This window comes from Aedes aegypti, chromosome 2 (genome assembly GCF_002204515.2).
Source record: "Aedes aegypti strain LVP_AGWG chromosome 2, AaegL5.0 Primary Assembly, whole genome shotgun sequence".
Taxonomy (NCBI): Eukaryota; Metazoa; Arthropoda; class Insecta; order Diptera; family Culicidae; genus Aedes; species Aedes aegypti.
Window position 1 is genome coordinate 6,161,577 of NC_035108.1, and position 12,660 is coordinate 6,174,236.

Here is a 12,660-nt window from a genome sequence, read left to right on the forward strand (position 1 = left end):
CCTGTTGGTCCCAGCCCAACCCAAAATACATACAATAATAGAAATATAATCAGATATAATCCATCATGAAAAGATCTCACCGGTATTTGGTTATAGTTGGGTACTTTTTGGAGTACATCGTTTAGGACCATATTATTGGTTGCTTAGCACAAATTACGCGTCGACTGAAAAAACCACTCCGCTGAAATCGGTCACCAGTTTTGACACCGCTTGCATTTTATCATTGAACATTGTTACACACGCACATAGAGCACTTGGTTGCATCACTTGGTATTATTAATCTGTGCGTGTATTTTCATTGACAGCCATCATCATGGAATGAATGCGCGACTCGCTCGGTGCGTATAATCTCGCACTTTTCACCTCACTCACTCTGCCCCCACTTGATGTATCTTATATCATGCGTATGCATGTATTTCGCACCACTTTTCTCGTCGTTCATCTCACTAACACACCCATGTGTTCTTTTTCACCTCATCGCAGTCAAACAAATCGCGGCGTCACTTTTTTTTCAAATTCTAATCCGTTTTCTTTAATCGCTCATTAATTTCTCGCTTATGTACTGTAATATGTAACATCACTTTTTATCTTGCGTGCATGAATAAGCACATTTTTATAATAAAACACTTGTTTTTTTTTACAAAATCGACTCCGGCATACAACAACACGTCCTCTCACCACTAACGATCAACGTCATCTCATAGTCATGGGAGCAGCACTGTGATGAACATCTGAATAAAGCAGAGTACATGGGTTTAGAAATAATGTGTATGACTACACGTCAGTCGTTATCGAGCGATATCGATAAATAGTTCCAAAAAATCCACAATCTGGTCAAGCTTTACTAGAACATGAGAAATCTCCAGAACTTTTTTTTCAACTGTGCGTCAGTACAATGGAAAATTAAAAATCTACCATCTCCCTGTAAAGTGAAGGAAAACGATTAACAGCTCCAAACATGGCTAAGCTCATAGGTGCGGAAAAATTGCTCGCAAATTTGCAATGGCTGGCTCTGGGACTCTTGGAGACGAACAAACAGCTACTGGAGTATCGGAAAAGGTTATGTTCGCTATCTACAGATAATCGACTATCGTGAAATCATTATACTCGTCGTTGCCTATAAAATGATATCCCAGATAATCTTTCGTCGTACACTAGTTACCTACAGACAACATATAAACATTTTTTTTCGATTATTGGTAATCTAATGTGTGCTATTATCACTACAAATTACCAATAATCGAAAAATATTAAATTCTATGGTGACCCAAACCAGATAAAACTATATACAAAAGTTGCGGGATGTTATTCAGCTGCTTTTACTGAAAAAAAAAAACGACATACATAATCGTTAATCGACCATGCCTTATTCGGTATAATCTCAGTTATAATGCGAACCACTTCCGTGTCAGCAACTGCGCAGCAGAGGAAGATATTAAATTCGTAGATGACTTCCATCAGATTCAATCCAAAACATCAAGTCAAATTCAAATATTGACAAACGATTGATTTGATGTGTGTGGAAGTATCTTGACCAGACATTGCAGAATTCGCTCTCATTTGAGTATGAAGTACGATCAAAGCAAGCAAAGAAAAACATCCCATCTGTTGCGGTCCACGATCGTCATTGTATCGCAAGGTGTAACAACTCTGATAAATGGAAGCAGCAAGCGAGAGCCCCAAAGAGAGAGCGATGATAAAATCTATTTTTCTCGCTTGTTTACCGTTGGGGATAGGTGTTTTTCTTTACTGGCACGATAAACAATCCACGAATTTCCAATAGCAATAGTGTCCCCCAGGCTTGGAGCATGTTTAGAGGGGTTTTATCATGCGCTACTATCCCCCCAATCTGATCAAAGTTGTAGCAGTATACGATAAACAGTCTCTCATAATGTGCAGCATGTTATGATAGTTACAGAGAGCGATACGTGAGAGATTCTCTCAATTTTCTCAGGATTCAATCCCTGATCTTGACCGATGAGCGTGAGACCATCGAAAGGTGGAAGTAGCACTACGATGAACATCTGAATGATACGGAGGCATAACAGCATTACGTACGAGGATTATGTGTCAACTCCCACGTTAAGTGAAGTCAAAGACAAATTAAAGACCTCCATGTCCTTTGCAGTTGCCAAAAAGTTTATGGCTCATAAGGTAACATAGAATGCCGTGAAAAGTGTACTGCGATCTGTCAAACTTGGATACCTTTTGCACTACCGAGGGACCAAATGCAGTACTAGAAGTGGTACCCAATCTGAGCCCGAGTAGGACGGACCTGGTGAAGTTGAGTAAAGTCAGTAGCGTAGCTAGGGGGGTGCGGTGGGTGCGGTCCGCACCGGGCTTCAAGCTTCTAGGGGCCCCAAAATCGCAGTACGGATATCTCATAGCATTAAATGTTCGAAATAGCTTGTGAGAAACTGGCAATTTGTAAGATCCAAAAAATGAGCATGACAAGGGATCTGCGATGTTCAGGGGCCCCTTGATTATCCCTTATTTTTAATATATTAGAGATAGATTTAGAGTGGGCTGAGGGCTCCGGGAGGACCGTGCCTGGGGGCTCCTAAAATATGGGGCCCACAGTCACGGTCCTACCGGGGCCCTCAGCTCACCCTAACTCTATCCCACATTTTAAGGACCTCCACGAATATTTGTATTGTAAGTAGGGGGAGATCCCCCAGTACCGGACACTTAAGCCACTAAATTCATAATTTAAAAAATATTGGTTTTATGTGCTCGTATTACCCATTTACGATAAATATTGTCATTTTTATAGTGTACAAAAATAAATTTGAAAATATAAATATGAATTTTGGCGTTGCATTTTGATGATGCATTTTAGTACCAAATTGATCGATCTTGAAAGGTGGCCCCCTATACCGGACACGATCTGAAAATGCCTCAAATTCTGTAAATTTGAACATCATAAAATGTGTTTACTTTAGGAATATACTTGCCAGTTCAATGCATTTGCAACATTTACAAGAATCTTAGTTTGCAAGATGCCTAACAAAAACCTCTTTCATATATGATGACAAATAGCACATTTTACGGTGTTGTTCTGAATGTTCATTCTTCTCAATTTTATTGTATGTGTGATACCATGACCGACGGAACCCATGAAAAATGAAAGTAATTTGAGACACTGATGCTATAATTACAAAAATATCATATAATAAATCAAGCTGTCCAAAACTGAGGGACAGGAGGTGCTTTACCAAAATTGTAATTCGTCCATATTTAGTTCAATTATGGTACAAAATAAATTCATACTATCAAATTAGGATTATGTTCGAACATGCTTGCATAATTCAAAGCATTTTTTCATGTTCAAAATAATTACTAAATAGGCTCGAAATTAAGGCAATACGTCAAATTTGTAAGGATTTTCAAAATTTTCAACTTTTTGAAAAAGGCATGCATATTTCAAGGATGTGTTATTCTACGCAAACATAAATCTCCTTAATAGCTTCCTTTTCTACTAATACACCATCTGTATTGGACCATGATTTCTCATTGTTTCGACTTTGTTCGGTATTGGAGGATCTCCCCCTTTTTCCCTTGTTGTTGTTCAATCGATAGCACGCATAAGAAATCCGAGTCTTCTAATAGCTAAACGCTCTAAAACTATAGCTAGGCTCTGATGTAGATACTTAAGTAGGCTCAAATACCTATGTTGAAGATGTTGAGTCTTATTACGGCTTTGGATTCATAATTATTTATATTCATATAAGATATACTTCATGAATTCTGATTTCCAATCAAATCTACCCAAGTTTGTAGGCCTCAAGAAATCTTCAACATTGAAGAAATTTTAACCTGTATATATTTTCTTACGATATTAATCATTCTCATTGTCACCCATTTTAGAAATTTGACAGATACCTTCTCAATATTATATACATGAGTTAAATGCTAAAGGTGTACATTTTGTTCAAATTTCAATGTTGGAGATATTCTCAAAAGCATGAATTTTGTAGAATGAGTAAGCCAACGACTTTAGGTAGACTATTTAGGCAGATGCAAATATTAATTTTCTTTTAAATTAGAGACCAATATGGAGGGCGTGAACAAATATTAAGGGTACAAACTTGATTAAAAACAGATATAATACAAAAAGTTAATTTAACATTTTTTTTAAACATTAAATGTATATCGAAAAGCTTTAGATTTTATTTTTTAAATCATCCAAAAATACCTTCCAAAAATCATTCAAACTTATTCTCAAGTGACCTTGAATAACTCATGAGGGCATTTTATAAAAAAACTTCTCCTGGTAATTCATATAAAATTATGCCATGGATTTATTATATTTTAACGTTGAAACGAACGAGAAAATATTTCCAATTGTTCATTGTGGAATTCTTCCAGAATGTTTTTTCAGAAATTATTTATTTCTTCGGAATAAACATAAGCAACAAATCCAGGGAACTTTTCCCAGCGCTTTCATGTAGAAACTGTACAGAATATTTTAAGCAATGCCAGAAGAATTTTTCTTATATTTTTTTTTTAAAGAAATACACTATAATATTGCTAGTAATAATCTATCTGGCGTTCTTATATGGTTGTTAATTCATTAACGGATTTTTAATGAAATTGGCACAGAAAATCCGAAAATTTAAACCCGGATTTTCTCGAGGATCGTTCAAGAACTCCTACAGAAATAATTCTAGGAATTCATCAAGGTTTTGACCACAAATTCCGCTAAGGAGCCCTCTGAAAACCACTGGAGGGAGATCTTGGCGTACCGTTGGTCAAGAAATCCCGTGGTTTTCCTAAGTATTCCTTTACCACTAGCTTCAGGGATTCTTTGTTTTATTTATTTCGAATACACTTGTTTGAGATATTTATTTTTCTTCTGGTATTTATCTTAGATATTTGAATTCCTCAGATAACTGGAAATCCTTTTAGATACGTCCCTCATTTTTCCAGGGAGCTCTTCATGGAATCATCGATTACTACAATTAGTTCTTCAAGTGATAAAAGCAGTAATATTCTTAGAAACTTTCAAGCGATTCTACCAATTTCTTCAAGTTTTTTACATATTCTTACAAAAAATCTGTTATAAAGAGTTTCTCAAAAATAAAAAAAGAATCCATAAATTTCAGGAATTTTGACAGAGTTCCAGGAAAATATGTTTACTTCAGAAGAATTCCTGCATGTTTTTTAAGGTATATTCCAAATTTTAGCTCAGGAAACCTCTATGAGTTTCGCTGGGATTCCTCATAAAATGATATCAATAATAACATCAAACATTTCATCTTGATTGCCTTCTAGATCTGCATCAAAAACCAAAAAAAAAAAATTCAATGATTTGCGCAATACTAAAATAGAGCCTTCGCTTTGGTTTGGCATCTAGTCTCAAGGAATCAAAGGAAAATCACTGTTTTCCTTTGATTTCTTGAGACTGGATGCCAAACCAGAGCGAAGAAAACTATCAACAGTCGATAAATCAAACTAAAATAGAGCCGTTTCCACGAGCCTTCAAAGCGTACGTCTAGGTATAACCATAAGCAAACTACTAAATACCGTACATCAAACAGAAAGTTATTCAAGAATTCCTTCAAAGATCCTTTAAAACATAAATTTATAGGAACTTCTGCTGCAATTGCTTTATAGATATTTTTTGATTCCACAAGATGTAATATCAAAAACTACTTCCTGATGGACTTCCTGGCTAAGTCCTCGTATGGGTTAATTTGTACTAGCAGAATATATTTTGACCTTTAAATCACGATTTTCAATATAAAACGTTTTTGACAAAAATATGAAGGTATGTGTAAGCTAATAAGACATATTTTGTAAACCTCTATTTTAGGGGCCCCCAAATTTACCTCCGCACCGGGCCCCCAAAACCCTAGCTACGCCACTGAAAGTATCGAACATCTTAAAAATAATTGTACTTATAACATACTTGTGTTATATACACCATGGTACAATTGTCTTGAAATAAGTTCCATACTGATAATTGTCTTTATTAATGACAACATATACCAGCTATCTGCTCATGGTATGAGGCAGATGAAAAAGATGGTACTAGAGCGTAGCTTAGCGATTTTTGATGAGCTCGTATAACAAAACAGCATCCGTAAGAGTAACAAGAAGGTGTAATATGTCTACTTAAAAAAAGGGACAAGCTGGAATATGAGAACTGTCGAGTGATTACTATTCTCAACGCTCCCAGCGTTGTCCCATATTATCTTTCGCCGTCTATCACCGCTAGCAAATTGATTTGTGGTAATTTTTGTAGCAGTTAGCAGGATGGGTGTTCAAAAACGGAAAAAAATTTCAATTTGCGAGGATTTTTTAAGAATATCATGAATATACAGTTCCTGTTCATAGACTTCAAGGCCGCATATGATACTATCGATCTTGAAGAACTATGGATGATTACGGACGAAAACGGTTTTCCCGAGGAACAGACAAGACCCAAGAAGTAGATTTTCAACTGCAGTTCTTGAAGCGCACATATCGGTTTTATGCGTAAAACACTTAAATGTTAAGACGATTGCGCTGTATTAGATCAAATGATCAGCAGGACCGAAATGAAAAAATAGACGTTAATTTCACCGATTACTGGTTGCTTAAGATGTAATTAGAAGGTGCGAAAATTAAACTATCGCTCCAGTGGTACGAAAGATCTAGGTACAGCAATTTCTTCGCTCCCAATGCAATAGCAGCAGCGTAGATGCTCCCGCATCGATCTTGATCGATCGACGGCCACGGGTTTTGGGTAAATTGATTCGCAGACCCCCACGGGAAGTTCTCACTTTGCTTCGTATTCATACACATCTTCGGGGTGCAAGCCAATGCGATCGGCGCCTCTACTGTCCGCGCCTATCCTGGTACGTCATCGATCGATCGGATCACGGGAATCGTTTACAATCTATAAAAGCGATCGTATACCAAAGCCAGGTTTCAGTTCCACGCGAAACACGATCGAAACGTCCACGGGGACAATCGGTGCATAGAGTGACAAACCACGACAAATACGATGTGCGATCGGTATAGCAATAAAATGATCATTCGTTTGGTCTTGGTGGAAATATTCCTGACATGTTTAGCGAGTATGGCGCACTCCAGGACATTCTATGCAACACCTAGTCAGAACGCTATCTCAGTGAAGCCAGTTGAAAACTACATGGAGAATAATGCAGTGAAAGAATATATTTTTGATGAATTGGACTATGAGAAAAATCCTTGGATAGATCCTACAGCTTTGAGTGTGTTTTCAAACAGTGAAACACGTTTCAATAAAAGACAAAAACTCGATGATTATGGTTATGGTGCTTACAGCAAAAATTAGTGAGTATTTGAAAATTCGTGAAGAATAGTGCAAAACTAATGTGAAATTGATCAGTGGTTTTTCTCCTAGCTACGACGATTTTTCAATGCGATCTTCACCAAAGGAAATCACTAAACTTCCGGAAACCAGAGGAAATCATCAAATTGACGTTGGGGATTACAACGTTGCCCATATAGGTTCAATGATATCATCTTCTTTGAAATATCTGCTGATCGTGCTGATAGTGTTTGGAATTCCTGCATTGGCATTGCAGTTTGTGTTGATCCCGCTTAATTTGTTACTAGGGATAAAGATGATGGCTACGGCCCATGCTATTTTGCTAGGAGTTGTAGCTGCAAAATATTTTTATAAATTTAAATATGGCCACGGCGGATATGGTGGATCCGGTGGGTACGGAGGGCATGCTGGATTGCTTGGTGGCTTAGCAGCAGTTGGTGCGCCAATTGTCACTTCAAACTTTCAGCAACCGGTCAGTCAACCTGTTACGACCGTGGTCACTGCTCCAGTGCAGCAACAGCAAAATATAGAATCTTGGAATTACCCTTACTACCTTCCACCTTGGTGGTACTTCTATCCAGGATTTAATAATTCAAATTCAAACAGTAATTCCAACACTAACACCAACACCAATACAAACACTAACACAAATACCAATACAAATAACAATAACAACAATAACAATAATAACAACAATAATAACAACAATAATGGATTCAAAGGAAACAATAGAAATGGTAAAGATAAAAATGATAAAAGTGAAGGAGTTGTATTGAAACTCCGTAAAAACTTCAAAAAGTATAAAATTCTCAACATTGATACACTAAAAGCGGGAGATTTTGGCAACATGACCAAAAGTGAAGAGCAAACAGTGAAGCAGTTTCTAAAACGAAACGGTCGCAAAGCTACGCTACTATGAAGCATTGAGATCAACCGATAAGGAATTCGCCGAAGCCATATCTGTGATTACAAATTAACGTACTCAAACACTACTGAGTTTGAGTTTCTGAAATAAAAATAAAAACTGCTTCTTGAATGTGGTGTACAATAGAAGCATAATTCGTAACATAAAATGTAAAAAAAAAAGTTTTTTCTTGCAAATGATAACCCAAAGAGAATATGTTTTTTTTTTCTCAAAGTCTCTTACTACAACGTTCTGACTTGGCACAATGGTGATTAACATAGAAAATATTCTAATGATGTTTCCGGAGCATGTCATAGCTCACAAACTGGCATCAAATGCAACTCTGGCAAAATGAAAAAGCACCCACAACAGTATAATCATAACTCAGGTTATTTTTTACCATGCATTTATTAGTAAGCAAAGTAACGTAAGTGAATAAATCCTTTTAAATTCTATACACATTTCATTAAAACACTTTAATCCGAATTTCTTTAACATTTTATTTTCAATATATTATAAGACAGTGCTCACTTAACTCAAGCGTGTACTAGATTAAGGTCCGTAATTAACATGATCGATTTCTTTTCATCGATCCTCTCTTCAGTAAATAAAAGTAACAAGATGCAAGTTTGTTGTAACTTTTTCACCACAGGACGCAAGATTGCATCTCCTGAATCGTAATGTTACTTACGCCCTTGTTCTAGCACACGCTTGAACTGTGTAATTAGTTAAACAATAGGGTTCAAAGGAACAAAAATTGCGTAGGTTTAGGTTGCGTCAGTGAAAAGCAACCTAAAAAAGTGAAAAGTGATCTATTACAGGTGACGTGAATCATTAATAATATTACATATTACAAATTGATATCAGTAAGTTAATGAAAACCCCAATTTATTACTACAACATGTAATTCCACTAGAAATTGTATCCTTTGACAGACACGCGTATTTCGATCTCAATCGTAAGGCCGTTCTCAGTGTCGTGTACTAGATCGAACTTGAGTCTAGTACACGACACTATAGAAGTTTTGCAAAGCGAATAATAAACATGATGAAAATTCTGTCGTCTGAGATATTTACGTTATGATTACGCGTCGGTCGACCAAGGAATTTCGAAATATCTTTGGATACCGAGGATTGATAATCAAAATCGGAACAGATTCTAAAGACAGAAAAAGTTGTCGAGAAGTTGTGAAAAAATAGTACAATTTACCTTGGTAAATTATGGGAAAAATACAAGAAACCACATTGAAAACTGTAAAAAGTCATTGAAACATTGATTTCTCGCGCTTAGTATCATACAGGCGTATCTGCATTGATCGATTTCTCTTCATCGACTTTCTCTTTGGATTAGTACTGGACATTCGATCGATTTTAGGAACATTTTATGATGCAGTATGACGAAGGACGATGAGCACTTTCTATTGAACCAACAATATTGACCGAAACCATTCTCCCGGCCAAGTAATTAGCCAAAGAGAAAATCGATGAAGAGAAATCGATCACTGCAGTTACGCCCTTATGATACTGAGCGCGAGATTTATTTGATGAAACATATCGCCTGTTTCAGTTTGGATAGCCGGGTATCTGTTTATGTAGTGACCCCAAACGGACACATCCAGAATATCATGCATTTATATCACAGACAAACAGATGTAACACTCAAGGTGAAACTTCTCGGAATCCAAGGATGGCCGACTTGTGTCCCTACTTACGTTTTCAAAGGCACTAAACTGGAGAAATAGTAGGCAAACGTACTTGATCTTCTTATTTTAAGCTTTCTGCTAGTACACAAAGCCAAAATGAAAAGTGCACTGCTGTTATATGCTCTTTCGGCGAGATTAGTGCCTTTGAAGTTTCAGGAAACATTAGAAGTTGGATTCCGAACTGGTTTACCTTAAAATAAATCGCGATCAAAATCATAGTCACAAATTTCGACAGCTCTAACTTCATTACTTTTAACCCAGTGATAAAATATCACGTCACGAATTATAAAGTGATTCTGACTATTTTCCGACACTCGGTAGCAGGTCTCTGTTTAGTGGCTTGGTATCTATTATAATGCAAGTCTCTAAAAGTCTATTCTATTAATGGAAGGTCTAAAGTCTCTTTTTTAATCAAAACATTCTCTAGAGTCCCTTTTTTCTTTCTCTTTGCAGTGAATTCTGATTCAAAATACCTAACCATAAATTAACCCTTTGAAGTCCTTGATCTGACTTTATGCAGTCAATCTATCTCGGATAAAATAAAAAACTGGCATGTTTCTAATGAAATATCTATGTCAGACCATAAACATATAGTCTTCGAGTGGGAAGGGGGTCTAATGATTCAAAAGTCGTTTAAAGATCCCAAGAAAACTGATTGGGAAACCTACTCAGCTATTCTCCGTTCTGAAGACTATATAATAGAGCCGAATATTCAGACTATTATACAGTTAGAAGCAGCTTCGGATTCTATTAAAAACAAAATTCTAAATGCTTATCAAGAGAGCTGTCCGATCAAAACAGTTAGTTCGAACAGAGATGTTCCATGGTGGAACTTCAACCTTGATAAACTCAGAAAAACTGCTCGGAAGGAATTCAACCGAGCCAAACGCACTTCTGATTGGAGTCTATACCGAAAGGCTCTGACAGAGTATAACAAAGAAATGAGACGAGCAAAACGGAAATCATGGGTTCTCATGTGTGAAAGCATTGAAAAAACTCCCGTAGCTGCTCGACTTCATAAAACTCTTTCGAAGGATCACTCCAATGGTTTGGGAAGTCTTCAAAGGACTGACGGTTCACTCACTGTGGAACCTCGTGAAACACTGAGTGAAATGCTAAGAGTTCACTTTCCTGATTCAATCCCACAAACGAGTCTAAATGCTGAAGGTGCCAGACTTGACGTCTCAGTTCCACACGGGTTCCTATCAGGGGACTCAGGAGCAAAAAGGGACGCAATAAAGGTTGCCAAAGAAGCTTTTACTCGCGATAGGGTTGTTAGGGCAGTGAGATCTTTCGAGCCATTCAAATCTGCTGGCATGGATGGAATCTTCCCAGCGCTTATCCAAAAAGAGGAAGAGACACTGATTCCACACATGGTAGAGATTTTTAAGGCAAGTTTAGTTCTGGGACACATTCCAAATGATTGGCGTCAAGTTCGAGTTGTCTTTATTCCAAAAGCAGGAAAAAAGGACAAAACCAACCCTAAAGCATTCCGACCGATAAGCCTATCCTCGGTAATGCTTAAAATCATGGAGAAGGTATTATGCGAGTATATAGATTCTAAATTTATGAAAACTATGCCTCTTTCTAAATCCCAATTTGCTTATCAAAGCGGAAAATCAACGGTCTCAGCACTGCACACGCTAGTGAACAAGATCGAGAAAACCTTTAATGCAAAAGAAATCGCTCTTATAGCATTTCTTGATATTGAGGGCGCGTTCGATAACGCTTCTTATTCGTCTATAGGTTCGGCAATGTTGAGGAGAAACTTCGACCCATGCATTGCTACCTGGGTACATGCTATGCTAGCAAATCGACAGATCTCATCTGAGCTGAGTGATTCGCGCATTACTGTAATGGCTACAAGGGGATGCCCTCAAGGGGGAGTACTATCTCCCTTATTGTGGTCATTAGTGGTGGACGAACTGCTAGATAGCTTAGAAAGAAGGGGTTTTGAAGTTGTTGGATACGCAGATGACGTAGTCATTATTGTACGAGGCAAATTTGACAGCGTTATTTCATCAAGGATGCAAATTGCTCTCAATCACACACTTTCCTGGTGTCAAAAAGAGAAACTAGGAATAAACCCTTCAAAAACAACAATTGTACCGTTCACAAAAAGACGAAAGGTACAACTCCACCCTCTTTTCTTGAACCAAATACAATTAGTTTACTCAAATGAGGTCAAGTATCTTGGCATCACACTTGACGCAAAACTAAATTGGAACACCCATCTTCAAACAATCATAAATAAAGGTCTCAATTCACTCTGGGTTTGCTCAAAGACCTGTGGTAAAACATGGGGTCTAAAACCCAGTATGATCATGTGGATCTATAAAACAATCGTTCGGCCTAGAATAACCTATGCGTCCCTTGTTTGGTGGCCTAAGACAAAGGAAGCTACGGCTAGTGCTAAGCTGAACAAAATTCAACGTACTGCCTGTATTGCCATAACCGGTGCAGTTCGTAGTACCCCCTCGTTTGCCCTAGATGCTATACTCAATCTGCCCCGGCTGGATCAATTCATAAAGCTGGATGCTGAGAAAAGTGCTCTTCGGCTAAAACGATCAACAGTCTTACTGTCAGGGGACTTAACAGGTCACCTCAGTATATTAAACGAATTTTCGATAAATCCTATTGTTGAAAAATGTAGTGACTGGATGGAAAAAGTGGTAAACTATGACTCGCCATTCACGGTGGTCTTTCCTTCTCGTGAGGAATGGGAAGGAGGTGGACCCACCATTTCACCGGGAT

General features: G+C 37.5%; 1 protein-coding gene across 1 annotated transcript; it reads left to right on the top strand.

Moving 5' to 3' along the window:
• Nucleotides 1-6,873: 6,873 nt before the first annotated feature.
• On the top strand, nt 6,874-8,625 carry LOC110676339 (uncharacterized transmembrane protein DDB_G0294619-like). Its single transcript, XM_021843829.1, has 2 exons — nt 6,874-7,302; nt 7,358-8,625. Exons 1-2 carry the CDS (start codon nt 6,992-6,994, stop codon nt 8,217-8,219), a joined length of 1,173 nt encoding a protein of 390 aa, XP_021699521.1. The 5' UTR covers nt 6,874-6,991; the 3' UTR covers nt 8,220-8,625.
• Nucleotides 8,626-12,660: the final 4,035 nt, after the last annotated feature.